The 24,719-nt window shown below is 51.2% G+C and overlaps 2 protein-coding genes across 11 annotated transcripts in view; both read right to left on the reverse strand.

The window, feature by feature from the left end:
• Positions 1-402: 402 nt before the first annotated feature.
• On the reverse strand, positions 403-19,003 carry LOC146074131 (pantothenate kinase 2, mitochondrial-like). Of its 4 annotated transcripts, none has more exons than XM_083181959.1 (7): positions 18,740-19,003; positions 11,214-11,566; positions 7,743-7,996; positions 6,952-7,128; positions 5,492-5,615; positions 3,651-3,776; positions 403-2,422 (listed from the first exon to the last, which is right to left on the reverse strand). In XM_083181959.1, the coding sequence occupies exons 1-7, from the start codon at positions 18,915-18,917 to the stop codon at positions 2,357-2,359; spliced, it is 1,278 nt and encodes a 425-aa protein (XP_083038085.1). In that variant the 5' UTR covers positions 18,918-19,003; the 3' UTR covers positions 403-2,356. The 4 variants fall into 4 exon arrangements, with proteins under 4 accessions (XP_083038085.1, XP_083038170.1, XP_083038329.1 ...); XM_083182044.1 differs by having other exon boundaries at positions 11,214-11,502; positions 18,740-18,879; XM_083182203.1 differs by lacking the exon at positions 11,214-11,566 and having other exon boundaries at positions 18,740-18,867.
• A 1,959-nt stretch (positions 19,004-20,962) lies between these two features.
• The window catches only part of LOC146074330 (uncharacterized), a 51,759-nt gene continuing 48,002 nt past the window's right edge, over positions 20,963-24,719 (reverse strand). For all 7 annotated transcript variants that reach the window (XM_083182404.1, XM_083182581.1, XM_083182667.1 and 4 more), the window contains one exon: positions 20,963-22,033. In XM_083182404.1, coding sequence (XP_083038530.1) covers positions 21,317-22,033 — 717 coding nt within the window. In that variant the 3' untranslated portion in view covers positions 20,963-21,316. The remainder of the gene's footprint in view (positions 22,034-24,719) is intronic.

A 24,719-nucleotide genomic window follows, 5' to 3' on the forward strand; every position in this document is an offset into this window, starting at 1 on the left:
TATTGCTAGCAATATATTGCTGAGCAATATATCTCCCCCGTGTGTACGGGGCTTCACTCCCATCTTCAAATAAGAAAAATAGCTTCTGTAGGAACCTACCAAGCTCTGGAATGCCATCCCCTCCCAGACACCGCAGACATGGGTTCCTTCCTGAGCCCCAGTTACTGCAGGTAACCAGTCATTTGTCATCGCTGTGAATAGTGGCAATAATAAATTATAATTATGTCCTACACTTGTGCACTGGAGCCAAATGGCATAAGAGCGCCCTCTGCTGGCAGCTCCATGCAACAGTCACTATTAACCAACGGAGCAATGAGCTGACTTCGCTGTTAAGCTGTTCAGTCATTTGGACGGGCTGGTAACTGATGCTAGTATATGGAATAAAACAAGAGTCACTTAGCATTTAGAAACAAGCTGTCATTTTATTATAAACGTAGAAAATCAAACTGTCCAGTATGAAAAAGACAAAAGTGATTAGAAATACAGGAAGGTTTGTAACAGGCAAAGCAGGATTTTGCTACATATAATTTCAATCTCCCGGTTTGCGGATAATAACAGTTCTTTTGTCATCACGATATTTGCTGTACAGAAGTGTCCCCATACATCTAGCCTCAATACGCCACACAGCGGGAGTCGCGTGGCGTGAGTGAGCTGACAAGTCCAGTGTGGTGGGCGTCTTTATTGGAATAAGACACAAGCAGACTCTGCTGAGCAAAATGATATGCGGCCTACATTCGTTGTGTGAACCCGGCTGTATCTGCATTCGAAATGCTTGAGTGTCAGTGGCTGTTCTCCAATTTCCTTTGCAGGTAAAGCCACAGAATATAGGCATGCTGCATATCACTTTACTCAGCAAGATCTGCTTGTGCGTCTTACTTGCATTGCAATGGAGAAAAAATGCACACAAAAATGCTTGGCACTACTGAGTCACGCCACTAGGGCTGTTTAGAGGCTAAATGTATGTAGACACATGTACACATTATATATAACTAGGGACAGAACACAACCTGCATCCCAAGAGGGATAAGCGTGCAGGGCTTGTTCACACATGCGTTTCGCAGAAGTGCTGCACTTCTATCAATACATGTTTTTAAAAAAAAATTCAATGGTAGAATGGAACCACTGCCTCTTATCTGACCTAATTTTCCATGTTTGATAAGAGGTGACACGGCAATGATGTCACATTATATAGTACATACGCTATACAGTAAGCAGAATAACAGACAGTTTAATGCTGTGTACACACTTGTACAATCTGCATGAGATCCAGATGAGATTTTGACTATGTATACTATATCCAGATGATATAGTCAAAATCTCATCTGGATCTCATGCAGATTGTACAAGTGTGTACACACCAAGTTTTGCTGTGACTGTCTTGCATTGGGCTTTATACATCTCCTTGGATATATAATAAATTATTGGAAACTTAGGTACAGATAAGTGCATTCAGTAGTTCCCATAACATGCATAAGCCCAAATAAAAGATTCCTACAATCATTTAAAGGTCATCCCAGTTACTAAAATAAGGTAATAGAACATGCACCCTATAGAACAGGATGTAAAGTATTTGGTATCACCTGCCGCTGGGGACAGTGTAGGAGTCGGGTGAAATACCTGGTATACGCTTTGTGACGTATCCATCACCTACACACAGAGGCAGCGGAAGCACATTACCACCACCTCTGTTTTTTTTTTGCAGATTATACAATATTCAATTAACATAAAAATGAATGAGATGGCGGAGGGAGGAGACACTCGCCGCCTCTCAGAGGGATGAGACACTCTCCGCCTCTCAGAGGGAGGAGACACTCGCCACCTCTCAGAGGGAGGAGACACTCGCCGCCTCTCAGAGGGAGGAGACACTCGCCGCCTCGCACCTGCATTATGTCACAAGTGAATAATGGTGCAGCCCACATATGGCTGATAAGGACCGAACTTTAAATACAACATTTAAAAATAAAAATGATATAATACATACACAACATGGCCTCTTTGGGTTCTGCAAGAGAATGAGCAGGTAGTAAAAATAATAAACTGGCATTGTAGAGACTTCAGGCTCTAGAACAGCCATAGAAGCATAGACCGCCGACCGGTCAGCAGTCTCCCAGCATGCAGTGATGACCCCGTACAATGACATGTACGCCAATGGCACAAATTGCATAGAGGTAGAGATCAAGGTCCAGCGTCAGACTCTGGGAGACTGCGCAATGGGAAAGCAAATACATGTGTAAATATATATATATATATATATATATATACATATACATACATACATACATACACACACACAATAGGAACATTAGCTACAGTAAATGCTTTTCTCCCAAACCTGAAGCACAGAATTGAGGTTACTTTATATGGCTTCAGCGGGCGCCGTGGTCACCAACTCCAGCAGTGCTCCAACCGCTCCAAAATAGCCCTATATAGAGGAGAGAGGAGAAAAGTGCTCAATGCAATGGGCCTAATTCAGTAAGGCTCGCTAAGATTCGCTGCTTAGCAAGCCCTTTAAACACAAACCCACGGGTGAGCGAATGTCCGCCCCCTACATGTACACCCCCACCGCAATGCAAATAGATGTTCTGCATACACATTCAATTGCATGGGTGTGTATGGGCCAAAATCGACCATCAAATGATTTTTGACCAGTCCGTAAATAAATAAAAAAGTCAGTCTAGGCCAGTGGTTCTCAACCTCGGACCCACACACAGTGCACGTATTCCAGGTCTCCAGAGAATCACAGGTGTAATAATTAGCTTCACCTGTGGATCTTTTAAAATGTGTCAGTGAGTAATGAGTCCTGCTGGGCAACCTGGAAAACGTGAAGTGTGTGGGGTCCTGAGGACCGAGTGTGAGAACCACTGCTGTAGACAGACTTATTTGCCAAGAACATGATGAGAACCGGGCAGGTGCTGATGCCCCGTGCGGGCAGATGGGGATGCTAAGTGTTTTGCTGAGAGCACCCACTATTTTAGTGGGATGCCCAGAAAGCGCTGATCGTCCCATGAATGCCTCCTACCCCCCCCAAATGCCTCGACGACTGTGAAAGTCCCCGAAGGAGTTCGCACAGCAGCCCTGCGCATGTGTATATTGGCATACAGCCAAAACATCAGTCCCTGGAGTGAATACACTGGGGAGCAATCTGTACTGAATTAGGCCCAATGTGTGTAATCTATTAGTGAATGATGACGCACAGAATGTTATCATCTCGGTAACAGGAAGAGTGACTGACCACACAGGGGTACTGTAGATGAAAGAAGCAGTGAGAAGGGTGTCATTGATAATTTCTCCCTCAAAGCTGATTAGTTGCTACGGGCAACCTCTGGCACACATCTCTAAATGTCAATTTTATATCCTTTTGTAACCAAAGCCCTGGAGATATCTTTTTTGGATTAAATACATTTAATCTGGCGTAATCTCCGTGATTCTTATTGAACCTGGGAGGCCCACTGCTACATACCCTGGGTTATCCAGCGCACTCAGCATCTATGTATCGTTTTATAGAATGCACTTGAAAGATGTTATTTCAAAGCCGATTGGTTGGGCAAATTCTCCACTCTTCACTGCTTCATCCATCTACCTTACAGTCTCTTATCCCCCCCCCCTGCTCATGTCTCCCATGCTGGGAGTGGGGTCCTCGTACTTCATACCTCATGCTCCATGAAGAGGGCTTTCAGCTGTCCCTTAGACCAATACTCCAGGGCATAAGCCAGGAGCTTCATGGATATGGTATTAATCCGCAGGAAGTTGCCCACAAACACCACACGGCTAATGTTCTGTTACAAGGAAAAGGAAAGTGTCACTGTGTATATAGATAGTACATCCCTCTAACGGTTAGGAAATACGGCTGCAGCCATGGCTGTCCCAGAGAGATCCTGAGCCACCATAGCACCAACACAGGGGGGGATCCAATTACCCACAGTAAAACATTGGCTGTGAAAAAGATGTTCTATGGGTACTTGTTTCCTAGCACGGCCACAATCGTGGGCATCGGTGTAATTTTTAGTGGTCTGCGACGCGACCAACGCGATGCCCCCGATTTTCCCATTGAAATGCATTGAAAAAAGTCAAAACCGCGTCGGTCGCGTCGCAGGCGGCTAAAAAAGGCTTAAATGGTCCAGATGCGATGCCCCCGATTTCCCATAGGAATCAATGTTAAATGCCTCAATTTCACCAAATCATCATAGGGAACAATGGTAAATGGGCCAGAAACCCCCCAAAACACCCCATAACAGTGAAATGTCCCCCCAAAAGTAGTTTACGCCACCCCACGATCAACGTGAACCCGAAGCGTTGCGAGCCCGCGCGGGGCGGCGGTACGCGTCCTCCGACCTTTTCATACCCCCACTTTCCACGTCGGCGTGGAGTTGAGAATAGAATAGTGTGGCGAGCGCAGCGAGCCACCGTGCCCGAAGCGTGGCGAGCCCCGCGGATACCTTCACAGGTAAACGCGTCCCTTCGCGGGCTTCACAGGTATCCGCGTGCGCTCGCCACGCTTCGGGCTCGGTGGCTCGCCACACTATTTTAATTCTCAACTCCACGCCGACGTGGATAGTGGGGGTATGAAAAGGTCGGAGGACGCGTACCGCCGCCCCGCAACGCTTCGGGTTCACGTTGATCGTGGGGTGGCGTAAACTACTTTTGGGGGGACATTTCACTGTTCAGGGGTGTTTTGGGGGGTTTCTGGCCCATTTACCATTGTTCCCTATGATGATTTGGGTAAATTGTTTCCTATGGGAAATCGGGGGCATCGCGGGTAAATTGAGGCATTTAACATTGTTCCCTATGGGAAATCGCGGGCATCGCGTCGGTACCATCGCACCCGATTTTTACTTACGATGCCCACGATCATGATCGGTGTGGCCGTGCTAGGAAACAAGTACCGTTCTATGCACTTGTTCCGATTTTCAGCAGTCTATCCAACTAGATTGCGGGTTAATGATAAAAAAAAAAAAGAATCTCATGAAAACACACAGGCTCGATGAAAATTTGTTTTCGCCACCGTCACACAAAAACGGGCCTGCTGTTGGGGATTTTGTTTCACCTGCCTAAATCAGTAGCTCGCACCAGCTTATTGGGGCACCCAGAAATTCAGACTTGCCAACGGACTCAGGCTTTACACATGAACAAACAGATGACATGCAATATTTCTATTACAGTAAGAGCAACAGCGATACACGCCTGTCATAACAGCATTTGATCACTAGAGGGAGCCATATGCCAGCAGGGACGAGGGACATCTGCTCTCTCATAGCCCTGTACAATGCTGCTTGACTTAGATGCTACAAGGCAGCACTGTAAAGAAGCTGAGAGCTCAGAGTGAACTAGTGCATCCGCCAGGAGACCGAGCCCGTAATGACGTAGGCCGCTACATCTCCACAGCCCTTATTAGCCTACAAGCACAGGCAGACACATGGTCCATGAGACAGAGGCTTATAACCTGCCATCGATTAAGTGAAAAAGCAAAAGCCTCAGCAAGTGCAAGACCTACCTCGTTTAACGCGCACATCCGGGCTAAGGAACCAATGTTGTTGGTTATGGTAATCAGCGTGGCCCTGGCCAAGTCTTCTTTGCTAACTAGATCTCTCTTCTCCTTGCTCATCATGTTGCCAAAGCTGGTAAGGAAGGAGGAGAGGTATCAGTAGGAGTTTCCCCAGGAGAACAATTATACCATGTAAGAGGCACAAGAAGTACAGAACAGCCGCATGCGTGAAGACCCTGCTGCTGGGGATCAATGCCCAGACTGCGAGCTGAAGGAGCCACGTAGGCCGGAACCCAGCAGCCTGGATCCCGGGACTGCACAATTCGGATGAATGCTTTATATTCTGCATTTACCTAGGTGCACGATACAACAATGTTGCTGGGACCATCACTGGGGATAGCACAATGCCATTTCCCAATGCCTGACTGCTGTCTCTGTGCTGTACCTCTCAGAGTACAGAAAATTCACTTAGAACAGAGAAGCCACTTCTGGGTGATGCTACGAGCCCTGGCCTGGCTTTAGGTCACTTACTGAGTGTTAGGGGACAGACTGCTTGCCCCATGGGTGGCCTCATACAGGATTTAACTGTTACACTGCTAAGAACCCACTGTAGTAGAGAATGTGCTCCGTGGACTGCCAGATCAATGGTGTTACCCAGAAGTCTTTAACAGAACTGCAGCTGCACCGGTGCTGCCCTCTTGCAGATAGATAGGAGGCATACTGGGATGGTCTTCTCATGTGCGCAGTCTGTGGTGTAATACAGAATCCTATGAAATACTAGAGGACAAAGAACACCGCTCCGTGCTAAACACCCTTACCCATGACGGTATCTGACGATACAGACTTCAAGAGAGAGTGAGCGACCCGCACCATATATAATATGCTTGGTATATTTGCTTTATACAAATATGAATGGATTAGGGAATAAAACCCATTTATTGGTTACATTTGTACTAATATAACGTACTTTACTTACCTGCATTGCAAGCAGGATCTACGTTACAATTACTCTATACCAACGGTTAACAGAGAGTCATTTTAATCTTTCTAAAATTTCTTTTTCTCTATATCTTATATCTTTCTTATTTTAATATTTCGCCACTACAATCCCTGATACAGGGAAACATATCATCGGGTCAAGCATTATCTAATAATAAAAATTTGAAGATTACTACTATAACTAATGATGACCTGTAAGTGATACAAGTTGTAAAACACAAAAAAAACACACTTAATAAAGGTATAACACTATTTTAAGTCATTTTGGACATTATGAATGAGGAGTGCGTCGCATTGAACTGATTTGCTTTCTCTTTTTTGTATAGGATACAGACTTCTGTATTATCTAGCAGAGCTCCGCACCTCTAGGACCGAGACCGGCAGGGAAAGTAGGCAAGCGACGGAAGGATATCATCAAAAAGGATTTGCAGGGATAGAACATAAGAGGCTGACGGCTGACTAGCCCTTACCTGGAGGCCACCGCATACCCCGGCAGTCCAAACCTCTCATAATCGCCTCCATAGATATCACGTACGAGCTTATCCACCTTTGTACTGTCTCCGTGAGCAGCCATTACCATAGCTTCTTCAAATGTAGAACAGCCAGTCAGAAGGCAGCAAAGCCCAAAAAACGTCCCTCCTCCGAGACTATGGGGTGATCGTAGAGAAAACAGGAGATAACATCACTCAGTACAGGGGTAAATTGCTGCACAGAAAACAACATTTCATCAGGAGCTGGGAATCAGAACCTATTACATCTTACTCAGGGGCGAATCTATACATTGGTCATGGGCACCAGCAGAAGGGGCAGTGGGGGAGGGGTAAGTGAAGTTGGTGTAGACCTGTGAGTGGAGTTGGGGCTTGGAGGAAGCGTTGTGAATGACTGGTTACAGAGCCTTGCTGAATCAGTGTGTGTGTGTGTGTGGGGGGGGGGGGGGGGTGTCACCAGTCCCTTACTCTACCAGGGGGTGCTTGAACACCTAGATCAGGAATGGGAAACCTTTGGCCCTGTTGTTGGAACTACACATCCCAGCATGCCTTGCAACAGTTTCAGCATGGCCAAGTAGCAAAACTGTAGCAGGGCATGCTGGGATGTGTAGTTCAACAACAGCTGGAGGGCCAAAAGTTCCCCGTCCCTGGCCTAGATACACCCTTGATCTTGCCTGCTATCTACATTAGTCAATGAGCGAGAGTCCTTCCGAGGTCACATGACCTGCGATGACCTATTCACAGCCATGCTCCCTGCACATTCCTCTACACACCTGGTCCCGGTCACCCGTTTATAGTTATCCTTGGAATATACAGCCAGGATGCTGACTCCGGACCCGATGTTCACCAGCAGCAATGGGTACGGGTTCTCCAGTGCGTATGGGATTTTCTGGCACTTTTCCGGGTCCTTAGGATTTTCCAGGTAGAAACACTGGGATTGTCCGTTAAAACCAACGGAATCGATGAACAGAACCCCTCTGATTAGACAATCTAATTCGTCCAGTTTGCAAAGCTCAAGACCCCCGACCTGAGAACAAGATTCCACGAGTTATAGATGAAGGTTTGTGGACCACAAAACGACCACTTTAATCTGAATGAGCCCCCCTTATGCATAGCTGTACAATGGAACATAGAATGTGACAGCAGGCAATGGTGCCCATACACTTGTCCGATTTCGGACGATTTTGCCCGATCGGGCAGAGAAATTGGCCCAAATCGGATATGTCCCAGTCCCATGCTCATCGGGTCGGACCCCACTGATTAAACCTGCCGCAGGTTCAATCTGTTGGATCAGACCCATCAGTGGCACGGTTTAGCACCCACGATGTGTTTGTCCGATCCCTAGGCAGGGAGGGAACCCACGCAAGCACAGGGAGAATATACAAACTCTGCACAGTTAGAGCCATGGTGGGAATAGAACCCATGACCTCAGCACTAGGAGGCCGTAATGCTAACCACTACACCGTCCGTGCTGCCCCCCCCAGGATACAGAGTTCCTCACCTCCTCTGGCTAACAACCAGAACTGGCTCTACTTCTACAATTTACATTCATACTGGTTCTGGTTGACAGCAGGTGCGAGCAATTCTGAAACTATGGGGGTCAGTCTATGGTGCGGCATATCCTGTGGTTCTGCTAGATCAGGGCAGGGTGGGTAATGGGTAACTCCTATGTTATAGTAGAATTCCCCTTACAGTATATTGCCCGGGAACGGGAAAGCAGCGAATGCAGCTTCCGAGCCGTTACTCTTTGTCGACACCAGACACGGTGGAAAACAGGTTGCGGTGTAATGGAAATGTATAACCTGGATTATTCTGTACAGAAAACAATTATTAGAACTGACACATATCTTTAGAGGTACCCAGATTCATGGTACTTAAAGGTGTATACGGTCGTTGGGTAGACACACTAAAGGGCAACATGCATTGGGTGGACACAAGCATTAGGACGACAGTCAAAAGGACGACATGGGTTTTTCACTTTTTTGGGGGGAGCCGACATGTGCTGACAAGCGAACATCCTCTACCATGCACTAGGGCGTGGAGGGAGAAAAGAATAGTGTGCCGGGCGTAGCGAGCAATGCCAGGGGACACGGTGCACCTATGCCAACAATCGGGACAAAAAAAGTGAAAAACCCATGCTGACCTACTGCTTGTGTCGACCTATTTGAGGTGTCGACGTTTAGCGTTCCTGTGGGCCTCGCATTGCAGATCCTACAGGCTGCCATGAATAGGTGTTGCAGCCCGTAGTCCCTGCTGGGATCACATGAGATACATTTATCGGATGTAAGCCTGTCCCCTGGGAGCCGCATGTGAGGTACCGCATGCAATGCCTCGCCCTAGTGGATGGGGGCCTTTACTTTTGAGTAATACCCCTTTCACACCAGAAATGAAGAGACAAACCCAGGAATTACATTCCCGGGACAAGCAGGGACTTTCCCGGGTTGGGACCCATTTACACATGCTTTTGAAGCAGGGACAACCCGGGTCGGCACCTTTCACACTGAACCCGGGATGACCCTGCATTTCTATGAGAATAGCATTGAAAATGGCCTTTTTTAGGCTCACGTAAGATTATTGATTATTAATAATTAAGACACAAAACATTTGTAGTGTTTCAGCCTTTGTTTACTTGTATAAAACAAAGTAAAAGGCATATGAAAGCATCTTCCCCTCTAATGATTAATAGCTCTCTCACCTCCTCATTTGTCCAAGACATGGCATTGCAGGCTTTCAGGGGTTAAAATGCACTTCTGGGGTCTGTGGTGCCACAGAACATGCACACGGTCTCCCTGCACGCTGTATGCTGTCTCTGGGCGTGTCTGTGAGTGTCCACCACAACAGGAAGTTGCACTGCTAGCAAATCAGCACTAGCAGAGGCAACACGGGAAGCAGGGACATGTCCCTGCACCTTTCACACCAGCCAGTAACCCTGGAAGGACCCGGGAGCAACCCTGCTACCTAGCAGGGTTGAATTGCCGGCAAATTAACCCGGGAATTTGTCCCTGGAACCTTTCACACCAGAGCTAGTGCCAGGTTGTTCCCGGACCCAACCCGGGAATTTAGGCTGGTGTGAAAGGGGTATAAGAGGACTTTCTTCCACTGCATATGAAGTTAGTATAGAAGGAGATTGGAGTCACTTCATCTCTACAGGGGTATCTGAGCTGGTAACCTATTGAGGATTTGCTTTCGCCTCTCTTTAGAGGGCCTTAAGCAGACTTAAGGCCCCCAAATACTTAGCCGAGGTGCAACTCCTTACCGGCACGGTTTGCATTTGATACCCCGTATACAGGGGGTGATTCAGGTTGGTTTGCAAACTCCTTCTTTAATGGACAAAACCCTGCTGCACTGCAGTTGGGGCAGATGTAACATGTGCAGAGAGAATGAGATTTGGGTGAGTTATTTTGTTTATGTGCAGGGTAAATACTAGTTGCTTTATTCTTACACTGCCATTTAGTTTTCAGTTTGAACACACCCCACCCAAATCTAACTCTCTCTGCACATGTTACATCTGCCCCACCTGCAGTGCACATGGTTTTGTCTTTTATAGAAGGAGTTTGCTTTTGCAAAACAACTTGAATTAGGCCCATGGTCTTTTTGCACACAATCCAATTCACTGCTTCAGGACACGATGTATCCTTGTGGCAGCTACGATGATTTCTGTTCGGATGTGCGCGGGATCGGAAGTGACATACTACATAACATCATTTATCTGCCCAACGGATCCAAATCAGAAAAGGGCCATATTGTAATAGTGTATGGGGGGCCTTAACTTACCAAGATATCCGCATGGTAGGTAGACATGCACCGACAAAAGGTCGACACAAGCAAATGGTGAACACGTGAATAGGTGGACATGAATTCCCCCCCCCCCCCCCCCTTTCATACTTGTGCCATCCACGTGGCCCGAATCATACGAGCGTATGCGGTACACTCACTGTGGGGCCATATGCTCAGGTGTCATCATGTCGACCTACTGACTGTCTACCCTCTAATCCAGGGATGGGGAACCTTCGGCTGTTAAACTACACATCCCAGCATGCACTGCAAGTTTTTTAGCATGGCCAAATCGCAAAACTGTAGCAGGGCATGCTGGGATGTGTAGTTTAACAACAACTGTGCATGCTGATTACATCTACACTCGATCCCTGTGAATGATTTCAGTTATGATCCCAGGTATCACGGTCTTAATCACAGGACCCTAACCTTAGACATGGCCGGGGTGTCAGGTACAGAAGTATGCTTACGGTCAGGAACTCCTCCTCAAATTTGTACGCTCCCCCGCCTGTGGCGCACAGCGAGGTGTGAAGACTGGAGAACTGTTTGTCACGCGCCATCTGGATGAAGACGGACAGGTCTTGGGTGGGAAAGCGGATGAAGTGCAGGTTTCCTTTGCGCCCACAAATGGTTAGGTCCTTCAGTTCCAAGTGGACGTCGCGGATGCCCGTCTGCCCGTAGGCCACATTAGACATCAGATACTTCCGGATGCTCTTCAGGCTTTCCACTTCCTCCTGCTCCTCTTCGGCAGTAATGTCTCTGGGTTCAAAATAGACAAGTTTCACCAGCGTCCCACCAATATCCAAGCCAAACCAAGGAAAGGCTAGGACAGAAGACACAAGCGTTTTAGGCCCTGCATGGAAAGGTCATGTACTCTTATGCTACTGGACTAGATGACCCTGTCAGTCATACTCTTGGGCCATAGCTACATGTAGAGAACTAACCAATCAGACGCGACCAATCCAGGCTGGGCTTTCTCTGATGCAGAAACGCCCACTATTAGGCCATGCTAAAACGGACGCAGGGCATGCTGTGATGTGTAGTTCGACAACAACTGGAGTGTCAAGGTTAGCAATCGCTGACCTACAGTATGGCAAACTCCCTCCATCATCCAGGATGCCCGCCATGTGCAGCACATTCCATAGGAGGGCTGGCTCACCCAGACTAGCTGCAGCTGACACAATCCTAACCTCACCCCCAGAGCTGATGGACGGGCTGGTGGCCTTCAGCTTACATCAGGCCATCAGCCTGTCCTTCGTGCTGTAAAGCAGGGTGCTAGTGCAGTGGGGAAATGGTTACGTATCTACATTTCTGCAAGTAGTGAGTGAATTACACAAGCAGTATATGGGAACAGAGACTGGTCCCCAACGTACTACTGAAAATAACACCCTGCTCACTGAAAAGACATCGTAAAACAGAGGCAGTAAAAATATCTTCAGTGTTCATGAAGGCCCACTACAGCCACAGCATTAACTGGTGCCAGCCACCTCCTTAATCACACCCTTCATTCACAATTCCCTTCTTACTTCTTTAACACCCACAGAAGCTTCCCCCCATAGTACACCATCCGCCTCCAATGCTGTTACACCTCCGACTCCTCTTTCACTCCACTTAACGCCCTTCTGTCACATCCCATCTTCCTTTTTCCCCACAGCCATATGCCCCATACACTCGGGGAGAAGGGAGCAGTGTGCTGAGCGATCTAGTTAAGCACAGCAGGGCCATGCACAGGGAATCATCCGTGCTTCATTTCTAAGCGATCTAGACAGTTTGCTTAGAAACAGGGCTGTAATCGCCCTGTGCGTATGGCCCAATAGTCACTCCCATACCATACAGTTCTCCCACTCATGACTACCACCCACAGTCCCTCCTCTCCTGCCACTCCCCTTCTACCCAGTCCCGCCTCTCCCCTACAAGCCACTGTCCTGCCTCTTCCCTACCTACAGTTCCTCTTTTCGTGCCACTTCCCTACAACACACAATACCACATTGGCTGCTACTTCCCTACCACTCACAGTCCCGCCTCTCTCCTAACACCCACAATCCCTCATTTTCTGCCACTCCTCTACCAACCACATTCCCTCCTCTCCTGCCACTCCCCTTCCACAAACAGTCTCTCATCCCGTACCACCCACATTCCCCTTACACAAACAGTCTCTCCTCCCATACCACCCACATTTCCTCCTGTCCTGCCACTCCCTTACCACAACCCTACCACCCAGTGTCTCCTCTCCTGCCACTCCCGTACCACCTAGTCCCTCCTGTCCTGCCACTCCCCTACCACCCACATTCCCTCCTATCCTGCCACTCCTCTACCAACCACATTCCTTCCTCTGCCACCCATAGCCTCTCCTCCCCTACCACCCAGTCCCTCCTGTCCTGCCACTACCAACATTGCCTCCTCTCCTACCACCCAGTCCCTCCTGTCCTGCCACTCCCACTACCACCTACATTCCCTCCTCTCCTGCCACTCCCCTACCACCCACAGTCTCTGCTCTGCTGCCACCCACAGGCTATCCTCTCCTGCCACACCCACAATACAATCTCAGCTGCTACTCTACTAACACCCACAGTCCCGCCTCTCCCCTACCACCCAGTGCCTCCTGTCCTGCCACTCCCCCATCACACACAATCTGCTCTCCTGCCACTCCCCAACCACTCCCCTATCACCCACATTCCCTCCTCTACTGCCACTTCCCTACAACCCACAGTCCTATATCTCCCCTACCACCCACAATTCTGCCACTCCCCTACCACTCTGTCCTGACAATCCCCTATCACCCAGTCCCTCCTGTCCTGCCACTCCACTACCACCCACATTTCCTCTTCTACTGCCACTCCCCTACCACCCAGTCACTCCTCTCCTGCCACTCCCCTATCACCCACAGTTCTGCAACTCCCCTACCACCCAGGCCCTCCTGTCCTGCCACTCCACTTCCACCCACATTCCCTCCTCTCCTGCCACTCCCGTACCACCCAGTCCCTCCTGTCCTGCCACTCTGCTACTACCAACATTTCTTCCTCTCCTGCCACTCCCCTACCACCCACAGTCTCTGCTCTGCTGCCACTCCCCTACCACCCACAGGCTATCCTCTCCTGCCACACCCCTGCCACCCACAATACAATCTCAGCTGCTACTCTCCTAACAACCACAGTCCCCTACCACCCACAGGCTATCCTCTCCTGCCACCCACAATACAATCTCAGCTGCCACTCCCCTACCACCCAGTGCCTCCTGTCCTGCAACTCCCCTATCACCCATAGTCTCCTGTCCTGCCACTCCCCTATCACCCACAGTCTCCTGTCCTGCCCCTCCCTTACCACCCAGTCTCCTCTCCTGCCACTCCCTGACCAACCAGTTTCTGCTCTCCTGCCACTCCCCTATCACCCACATTCCCTCCTCTCCTGCCACTTCCCTTCAACCCACAGTCCCTCCTCTCCTGCCACTCCCCTACCACTCACAGTTCCTCCTTTTCTGCCACTCCCCTACCATCCACATTCCCACCTCAATTGTCACTCCCTCCTCTCTTGTCACTCCCCTACCACTTTGGCTGCTCCCCCTGCCAACCTGGCTCATATGGTATGTCCTGTCAAAACATCTACTGAATGGAATTATTCCCAATCCTCATGTCACTGCCCTACCACCCACAATCCCATCTTGGCTGCTACCCTCCTAAGACCCACAGTCCAGCCTCTCCACTACAACCCAGTGCCTCTCCCGTCTCTGCCCCCTTCTCTCCAGTCCCCCTCCTTGTCACTGACTCCCTCCTCTATGAGTCTCACTCTCCTGTCACTATGACCCTCCTTCCCAGTCCCCCCTTCTGTTACTGCCCCTTTCTCTCCAGTACCCCCCTCCTCCCCAGTCCCTCTTTCCTGTCACTGCATCTTTCCTTCCCAGTCCCCCTCTACTGTCACCAACACCCTCCTCCCCAGTCCTCCTTTACTGTCACTCCGCCCCTTCCCCTCCCCTCTCTCCTGTCACTCCGCCCCTTCCCCTATCTCCTGTCTCTCTCCCCCTCCTTCCTCCCCAGTCCCCTCTCTCCTGTCACTCTCCCCCTCCTTCCTGCCCAGTCCCCTCTCTCCTGTCACTCTCCCCATCCTTCCTCCCCAGTCCCCTCTCTCCTGTCACTCTCCCCCTCCTTCCTCCCCAGTCCCCTCTCTCCTGTCACTCTTCCCCTTTTCCTCCCCAGTCCCCCTCTCCTGTCACTCTCCCCCTTCCCCTCTCTCCTGTCACTCTCCTCCTCCTTCCTCCCCAATCACCTCTCTCCTGTCACACTTCCCCTCCTTCCTCCCCAGTCCCCTCTCTCCTGTCACTCTCCCCCTCCTTCCTCCCCAGTCCCCCCTCTCCTGTTACTCTCCCCCTCCTTCCTCCCCAGTCCCCTCTCTCCTGTCACTCTCCCCCTCCTTCCTCCCCTGTCCCCTCTCTCCTGTCACTCTCCCCCTCCTTCCTCCCCAGTCCCCTCTCTCCTGTCACTCTCCCCCTTCTTCCTCCCCAGTCCCCTCTCTCCTGTCACTCTCCCCCTCCTTCCTCCCCAGTCCCCTCTCTCCTGTCACTCTCCCCCTCCTTCCTCCCCAGTCCCCTCTCTCCTGTCACTCTCCCCCTCCTTCCTCCCCAGTCCCCTCTCTCCTGTCACACTTCCCCTCCTTCCTCCCCAGTCCCCTCTCTCCTGTCACTCTCCCCCTCCTTCCTTCCCAGTCCCCCTCTACTGTCACCAACACCCTCCTCCCCAGTCCTCCTTTACTGTCACTTCTCCTATCTCCCCAGTCTTTTCCTGTCACTTTCTCCTCCTCAGTCCTCCCTCTCCTGTCACTCCACCCTTTCTACCCAGTCCCCCACTCCTGTCACTCCCCCCTCCTCCCCAGTGCCCTCTCTTCTGTCACTCCCCCCCCCCCTCACCAGTTGCCTCTCTTCTGTCACTCCCCCCTCTCCTGTCACCTGTCACTCATCCCCCCTCCTCCCTAGTTCCCCTCTCCTGTCCCTGCCGCCTCCTCCCCAGTCCCCCTCTGCAGTTACTGCCCACCTTCTCTTCAGTCCCCCCTCCTCCTCCTTCCCAGTCCCCATTTCCTGTCAATGACCCTTCATCCCTAGTCCCCCTCTCCTGTTACTGTATCCCTCCTTCCCAGTCACCCTCTCCTGTCACTTCCACTATCTTCCAGTCTTTTCAGGTAACTCCCCCGCCTCCTCCCCAGTCCTCTCTCTCCTGTCACTCCCCTACTTCCTCCCCAGTCCCGTCACTCTCCACCTTCCCTCCTGTCACCCAGCTCCTCCCCAGTCCCCTCTCTCCTGTCAATCTCCCCCTCCTTCCTCCCCAGTCCCCTCTCTCCTGTCACTCTCCCCCTCATTCCTCCCCAGTACCCTCTCTCCTGTCACTCTCCCCCTCCTTCCTCCCCAGTCCCCTCTCTCCTGTCACTCTCCCCCTCCTTCCTCCCCAGTCCCCTCTCTACTGTCACTCTCCCCCTCCTTCCTCCCCAGTACCCTCTCTCCTGTCACTCTCCCCCTCCTTCCTCCCTAGTACCCTCTCTCCTGTCACTCTCCCCCTCCTTCCTCCCCAGTCCCCTCTCTCCTGTCACTCTCCCCCTCCTTCCACCCCAGTCCCCTCTCTCCTGTCACTCTCCCCCTCCTTCCTTCCCAGTCCCCTCTCTCCTGTCACTCTCCACCTCCTTCCTCCCCAGTCCTCTCTCTCCTGTCACTCTCCACCGCCTTCTTCCCCAGTCCCCTCTCTCCTGTCACTCTCCACCTTCCCCTATCTCCTGTCAATGCCCCCTTCCTCCCTCCTGACACCCCCTTCAGTCCCCCCTCTACTTTCACTGCTCCTTTCTCTCCAGTCTCTGCCCCTTCTCTCCAGTCCCCCTCTTCTGTCACTGCCACCCTCCTCCCTAGACCCCTCTCCTGTCACTACCTCCTCCTCCCCAGTCCCACTCTCCTGTCACTTCCCACCCTCCACTCCAGTCAGTTCCACTTAACATTACTCCCCTCCTTGTCACTGACTCCCTCCTCTATGAGTGTCCCTCTCCTGTCACTACCACCCTCCTTCCCAGTCCCCCCTTCTGTTACTGCCCCTTTCTCTCCAGTACCCCCCTCCTCCCCAGTCCCTCATTCCTGTCACTGCATCTTTCCTTCCCAGTCCCCCTCTACTGTCACCAACACCCTCCTCCCCAGTCCTCCTGTCACTTTCTCCTGCTCCCTCTCCTATCACTCCCCCCTTTCTACCCAGTCCCCCACTCCTGTCACTCACCCCTCATCCCCAGTGCCCTCTCTTCTGTCACCCCCCCTCACCAGTCGCCTCTCTTCTGTCACCCCCCCCCCTTCATCAGTCGCCTCTCTCCTGTCACTCATTCCCCCTCCTCCCTAGTTCCCCTCTCCTGTCCCTGCCGCCTCCTCCCCAGTTACTGCCCCCTCCTCCTGAGTCCCCCACTCCTGTTACTGTCCACCTTCTCTTCGGTCCCAGCTCCTTCCCAGTCCCCATCTACTGTCACTGCATCCCTCCTTCCCAGTCCCCCTCTTCTGTCACTAACACCATCCTCCGCAGTCCCCCTCTCCTGTCACTTCCCCTATCTCCCCAGTCTTTTCCTGTAACTCCCCCGCCTCCTCCCTCTCCCGTCACTCCCTCCCCAGTCCCCTGTCACTCTCCCCCTTCCTCCCCAGTCCCTTATATCCAGTCACCCAGCTCCTCCCCGGTCCCCTCTCTCCTGTCACACTCCCCCTTCCTCCCCAGTCCCCTGTCACTCTGCCCCTTCCCTTCTCTCCTGTCACCCAGCTCCTCCCCAGTCCCCTCTCTCCTGTCACTCTCCCCCTCCTTCCTCCCCAGTCCCCTCTCTCCTGTCACACTTCCCCTCCTTCCTCCCCAGTCCCCTCTCTCCTGTCACTCTCCCCCTCCTTCCTCCCCAGTCCCCTCTCTCCTGTCACTCTCCCCCTCCTTCCTCCCCAGTCCCCTCTCTCCTGTCACTCTTCCCCTTTTCCTCCCTAGTCCCCTCTCTCCTGTCACTCCGCCCCTTCCCCTCCCCTCTCTCCTGTCACTCCGCCCCTTCCCCTATCTCCTGTCTCTCTCCCCCTCCTTCCTCCCCAGTCCCCTCTCTCCTGTCACTCTCCCCCTCCTTCCTGCCCAGTCCCCTCTCTCCTGTCACTCTCCCCATCCTTCCTCCCCAGTCCCCTCTCTCCTGTCACTCTCCCCCTCCTTCCTCCCCAGTCCCCTCTCTCCTGTCACTCTCCCCCTCCTTCCTCCCCAGTCCCCTCTCTCCTGTCACTCTTCCCCTTTTCCTCCCCAGTCCCCCTCTCCTGTCACTCTCCCCCTTCCCCTCTCTCCTGTCACTCTCCCCCTCCTTCCTCCCCAGTCAACTCTCTCCTGTCACACTTCCCCTTCTTCCTCCCCAGTCCCCTCTCTCCTGTCACTCTCCCCCTCCTTCCTCCCCAGTCCCCTCTCTCCTGTCACTCTCCCCCTCCTTCCTCCCCAGTCCCCTCTCTCCTGTCACTCTCCCCCTCCTTCCTCCCCAGTCCCCTCTCTCCTGTCACTCTCCCCCTCCTTCCTCCCCAGTCCCCTCTCTCCTGTCACTCTCCCCCTTCCCCTCTCTCCTGTCACTCTTCCCCTTCCCCTCTCTCCTGTCACTCTTCCCCTTCCCCTCTCTCCTGTCACTCTCCCCCTTCCCCTCTCTCCTGTCACTCTCCCCCTTCCCCTATCTCCTGTCACTCTCCCCCTCCTTCCTCCCCAGTCCCATCTCTCCTGTCACTCTCCCCATTCCCCTCTCCCCTCTTACCCCCCACCTCTCCCAAGTCCCCTCTCTCCTGTCACCCCCCCCCCCCTGCTCCCCCCTTCTCCCCTGTCAATGCCCCCTTCCTCCCTCCTGACACCCCCTTCAGTCCCCCTCACCCAATTTCCCAGTTACCCGACACCCCCGCTCTGACTCCTCCCCCTCCCCGTGAATAATAACACTGTCACCCCTGCAGAGCTCCCTCTATGAAGCCAGCACAGCGGTCTCCCCTCACGGCACCTGTCACTTACGCGGTCGGTTCTTCCGGAGCGAGTCGAGGCGCGGCCGGGCCCGAGGGACCGAACCCAGCCTCTCCCGGGAGCTGCCAGCAGGGGACGGCAGAGACTCCGAGGAGCCGCTCCTATGCCGACCGGGCTGCTCCGATCTCCTCACATCGTTGCTAGGACTGGCCGGTCCGTTCTGCGCCATCACCCCGCGCTGACACCCGCACCGCCGGCTCCCAGCGGCGGCAGCGCCTGACTGCCCGAGAGCGCAGGCGCACTGCGGCCCGGCGGGCAAACCGGCCAATCAGCTGGCAACGGGCGAGCAAGTGACGGGCGCCGTAGCCAATCACCGCGCTCTTCTAGCAATAGGAGGAGGCGGGGCTCCACGGTGAGTGACAGCTATGCAGTATCCATGGTAACGGAGGAGGCTGTCAGTCAGCAGCCTCTGCTGGGAGCTCAGGGGCTATTTTTGGAAGAAGAGAGCGTGTGCAAGAGCAATGCTTTCACTGAGCACCCTCATTGTTACCAGGGAGAGCAGGAAACACCCCCTCTGCTGTCGTACAGCATGCATGTCACATAGCTCAGCTGTGCCAGCCATATACTGGGGTCTGGCACATACACAGCAGCAGGGCAGTGCCATACTGCCCATTCATCACCCCGATGCTGTAATACAGCATGCATGTCACATAGCTCAGCTGTGCCAGCCATACACTAGGGTCTGGCACATACACAGCAGCAGGGCAGTGCCCATTCATCACCCCGCTGCTGTAATACAGCATGCATGTCACATATCTCAGCTGTGCCAGCCATATATTGGGGTCTGGCACATACACAGCATCAGGGCAGTGCCCATTCATCACCCCGCTGCTGTAATATAGCTTTCCCTGCCTCCCCTCTTGCCATACTCCCAAGCAGTTTTGCCTTCCACCTCTCCTGCCCCCTCCCGTTACCTCCTCTTGCACCATCCCATTCTCCCATTCTCATGATGCTGCACACTCCCTACCTCGCGCCTTGTACCACCAACCTCGTGCCTGCTTAGATTTTTCCCAGTCCCCCCTCAGCAGGCTGCCCACATACATCTTTTCCTCACCTGTCAGCTGGTGGCATCTCCCCTAACTCTAGTCCTCATCCAATTCCCGGGTATGGATAGTAAGTTCAACCCAAGAAAAGTTGACACTCCTTAGGTCGACACTGGAAGGTCAACAGGCAATAGGGTCCTTAGGTCGACCGGCGGAAGTCCACAATGCAGAAGATCGACACGTATTTTTTATTTTTTTTTAGTCGTCTAGATCTAGAATTCTAGATGTCTACTTCTGGACACTAAGGGGGAAATTTACTAAAGGAAATTTGTAAAAAATAGGTGTAAAAATAGGTGTATTTGTATCCAGAAATACACTTATTTTTGACATTTACTATCCCGAAAATACGGCAATTCGTAATCGTATTGATGTGCTATCAATACGAATACGAATTGCCGTATTTTTGGGATAGTAAATGTCAAAAATAAGTGTATTTATGGATACAAATACACCTATTTTTTACACATTTCCTTTAGTAAATTTCCCCTTTAAGTGTACAGCAGCCCTTCGCATCGCTCGCGATGCTTCGGGCACGGTGCCTCGATACACTCGGCACACTATTCTATTCTTCCTTCATGCCCTAGTGGATGGTAGGGCATGAACTACCACCTGTTCTGGAACCAAAGTGGGGGGGAAAAAAATCAATATCCCCGTGTCGACCTTCTGCATTGTTAACCCTCCGCCGGTCGGTGTACCCACAAAAATGGTGCGTGTGCCCAGAAAACCGCTGGGCATCCCATGTGAAGTGAGGGGCGTGTTCACTCTAGTGAGTCATGCAGTGAGGGGGGGGCATGTTCACTCCAAAGTGAGCCATGCAGTGAGGGGGGCGTGTTCACTCTAGTGAGTCATGCAGTGAGGGGACATGTTTATGCAAAGGTGCATCATGCAGTGAGGGGCGTGTTCACTCTAAGGCAAGCCATGCAGATATGGCAGCATTTGCATATCTAAGCAACGATGATAAGGATATGCCTATTCAGAGGCATGGGAATCTTTGGTGCGTCTTGTTATGAGACATTTGGCTTGAAGCACCTTACTCCCCACTACATTCGCAGCAATTGTGCCCAGGCGATGGGTAAACTTTAAGGACCATGCGATTCACGTTTCTCTTTGAGTCCAAAAACTTCACCTGGTAACATCTGGGTCTCCCCAGACCGAAGAAAGGAAAAATAGATGAAAGTGAAATATGGCGGTTTATTTTAGTACAAGTTGCTAAATATTTGTGTGCATTATGTGAAAAACATCTTAACGTGTGGTGATAAAAAGCGGAACGGAAATGAAGGCACCCTAAGACTTTGCCCCCTAATATTGCAGCTGAGCAGTGCCAGGTGTAATATTTAGTTGACTCTGCTCAAAATTTTTTGCCACCTTTGCGGGTTTCGGCATAGAGGGGACAGGCCATGGCACAGGTAGCATGGCACTAATTAATATCATTACCATTCTTGTGTACCCCAGCAGACACCTTTCTAAATATGGAGAAAAGAGGAGAAACGCATTGGGTCCATTTCTGCTTCAGTCCACATTGTATTTAAGTTTTTAGATTTTTCCACAATAGGAATAATGATATACCAACAATGGCTACCATTAGTGGAATTATAACTTGGTTTTCATTTTCTATTTGCACCTCTGTTTCAGCACTGTTTCCAGATTCGTTCCAATCATTTAGATTGCAGTTATCTGGTGTAATCAGTTGTCTGTCCATTGGCGTGGCGTGGTTGCTTTCCATAAGGTCCAATGATTTCTCCTCAATGAACTGAACCCTATAACTACTGCAGTCATTGGACTGGTCAAAGCTGTTTTCTTCTGGCTGCTGCCTTAGTTTATCACCCGTCTGCGCGTTATAGCCAGGACTGTACGAGCCGGGCACCATAGGACTGGCGTATGTGAGGTCATTTTCTTCTGGGCTGTTCCTAGATCTTCTGCATATGCTGTGGTCATGTAAAGTGCTGGTTTGTGGTGTTTCTGGCTGTGTGTTAACTGTAGTGCTTGTTCTCCTGTTCGATGGTGGAGATCTAGGCGGAGACGTGCCCCTATCACTTACACCTCTTGATACGCTTCTCTCCTCACCATCGCTGTCACTGTCACTAATCTGAAAATTCGGTGCCTCAGACAAGTCAGACACCAGCATATCCCCTACCGGGACATCTCTCGGATCGAAGGTAGACTGCAGAACTCCTGGTTTGCTGAGAGCCACGTCCTCAGCATCATCATCGTCCACCCGTCTGCTGGGCGAAAAAGGAACCACCTGCCAACAGAGAGGACAGCATAAAATAGGCACAATGGATATTGTGGAATCATGTTAATCAGATCAAATCAAACCAAAGACATCACTATGCAAGGAGAGAATTCAGGTCTCAGTAATCAGGTTGTTTTTGTCACGCCTGGGGTCTGAGTCGAGATGACGAAGACCTCAGGCGCAGGCTCTGACCGATGGATAAATCGGGGAGGCTTGATTAAACCTTTGTGCATGAACCCAAGGAATGACACTGGAGTAAGCCCAGAGGTAGGATGAGCATGGAGAAGACAATGGCAAAAGTACAATCACTTTATTAAAGCTCAGCAGGTGATAACAGATAGAGAAGATTGTACTTGGCAACTGGCAGAAAGTAACGCAGGCACACAGGCAGTAATTGGCACACAATGGGGGAAATGTAATAAGATGTGTATTCTACTTCACATGTGATGTTGCTATGGGTAACCAATCAGACCCTGTCTACTATCTTCTAGAGGGTGGTAAATAAATAAATAGATTCTGATTGGTTGCCCACAGCAACCTCACATGTGAAGTAGAATACACATCTTAGTAAATTCCCCCCAATGACTGTAATGCAGCAGGATGTTAAAGGTGCAGTGCAGCGCGCTGATACAGTTCTTGAATGCGGCAAGAGACGATAAATATAATAGGTGCAAGAGTACGTTACTCGGGGTTGCTTGAGAATGAAGAAACTGGAACAATGTTTAGAACATCGGGGCTTCAGAGTGATGGTTAGACCATCGTAAGCCAGGGAGCGATGGTTACACCATTGGAAGCTGGGGAGCGATGGTTAGAAACATCGATAGCACAAAAATGATGGCTGGAACATCGATAGCACAGAAACGATGGCTGGAACATCGATAACTCAGGTACGATGGTGGACCATCAAAAACTCAGGTACGATGGTGGACCATCGATAACTTAGGTTTGATGGTGGACCATTGAAAACTCAGGTACGATGGTGGCACATCGGTAACTCAGGTATGATTGTGGAACATCGATAGCTAGGCAAGCTGATGCCGAGGTGAGTATCCTTCTCTGGGCAGAGGATCACAGGAGCTGGAAAACACACTGCAGCAGAGAGACACAACGGTACCAACAGGAGACAATTGAAGCACTAACAATTAGGTCTAGATTTCCCAGCATACTTGTACCCACTGGGAAGCAGGGATTGGCTGAGAAAGTATGACAGGGAAAATAGACCTCACAGGATTGGCTCAACATAACATGTGACTAGAACCAACATGGCAGCCCCCATGCCAGGCTATGGCGGGAAAGTACATTTGTACACACCATGCAAGTGGCCAGAAGCAATGGCGGCAGACTGAGAGACTACCGACCCTGAGGACTATCCCCAGGGCAGGCGACAAGGGGGGTCAAGGGGGACAAGTGTGACGGGCCCCAGAGATATGAAGGGCCCCAGAGCTTCCATTCCTGGGCACGGCCACTGCCTGTACTAGCTGGCCTGTCAGTGACCCTTGCGGGCCGGCCGTCTACTGTGCACCATGTGTTTTTGGCTAAGTCTGACTGACTCACTGTGTGCCACTGCCGTCTACTGTGTGTGCGCCCTGCCACTTGGCGCTAAGAGCAATCTACTCTGTGTGTGCGCACGGCCTGGTGCCACAGGCGCACAGCCTTACCCACTGCTGGTGCTGTGGCCTCAGTCTCTGGCTCCTGTACTTTTACTGTGCATACACGGGTCGTCTGTTCCGCACTCTGCGAAAGACCTGCCCTGCCTGCTCGTAGTGCTCAGCAGCAGCCGGAGCCAGCAGGAAGCAGCAGCCAGGAGCCAGGCCAGCAGGACTGAGAACGAGAGAAGTCCGCACCTGAAAGCAGGATCTGGAGCAGCGAAAGGTTAAGGCACATGCAGAAGAGCGTTGTGTGGATTTGGGATTAGGTGGGGGGGGCCCCAGAAATATCATTGTACAGGGCCCCAAAATTTCTGTTGCCGGCCCTGACTATCCCTCAGCATGAGAGAGGAGACATGCCGCAGGCTCATCGGCGCTGGGTGAACCTGGAGATTGCGGAGCAGCCACACTGCACACAGGACGCCGGCTGCATCCTGGCTTGAGACACAGGCACAGTCTGCGCAGACACTTGCATGGTAATAAAGTCTGTTTAATCACCCGGATTGTGACAGCACCCCCCTTTAGGGGTGGCCCCAAGACACCTTTTTGGTTTGCGTGGAAACTTGGCGTGAAAGGCTTGGACAAGTTTTGGAGCGTGGAAATCTATCGCATTGGTCCAGGAACGTTCTTCTGGTTCATAACCTTTCCAGTCGATTAAGTACTGCAGCCAACCAGAACGGAAGCGAGAGTCCAGAATCTTAGCAACTTCATACTCCGTTCCACGTTGAGTACGCACTTTAGGTGCATTGGGAAGCTTTGAATGACAGCGATTTAAATCCAATGGTTTTAACAACAATATGTGGAATGTATTAGGAACTTTTAAATATGGAGGCAAACTTAATTTGTAGGCCACAGGATTGTTGACTCGCTCAAAAAGGAAAGGACCAATATATCTGGGAGCAAATTTCATCGAAGGCACTCTTAATCTCAAATTATTTGTTGACAGCCATACACGATTTCCTGGTTGGAGATCTGGCACTGCCTACGTGTCCTATCAGCAAAGTTTTTTACCTGCTTGAAGCCTTCAGGAGCAATGAGCTTCCAGTTTT

Source organism: Crinia signifera, chromosome 1 (assembly GCF_055691185.1).
Source record: "Crinia signifera chromosome 1, ASM5569118v1, whole genome shotgun sequence".
In the NCBI taxonomy this organism is placed as follows: domain Eukaryota; kingdom Metazoa; phylum Chordata; class Amphibia; order Anura; family Myobatrachidae; genus Crinia; species Crinia signifera.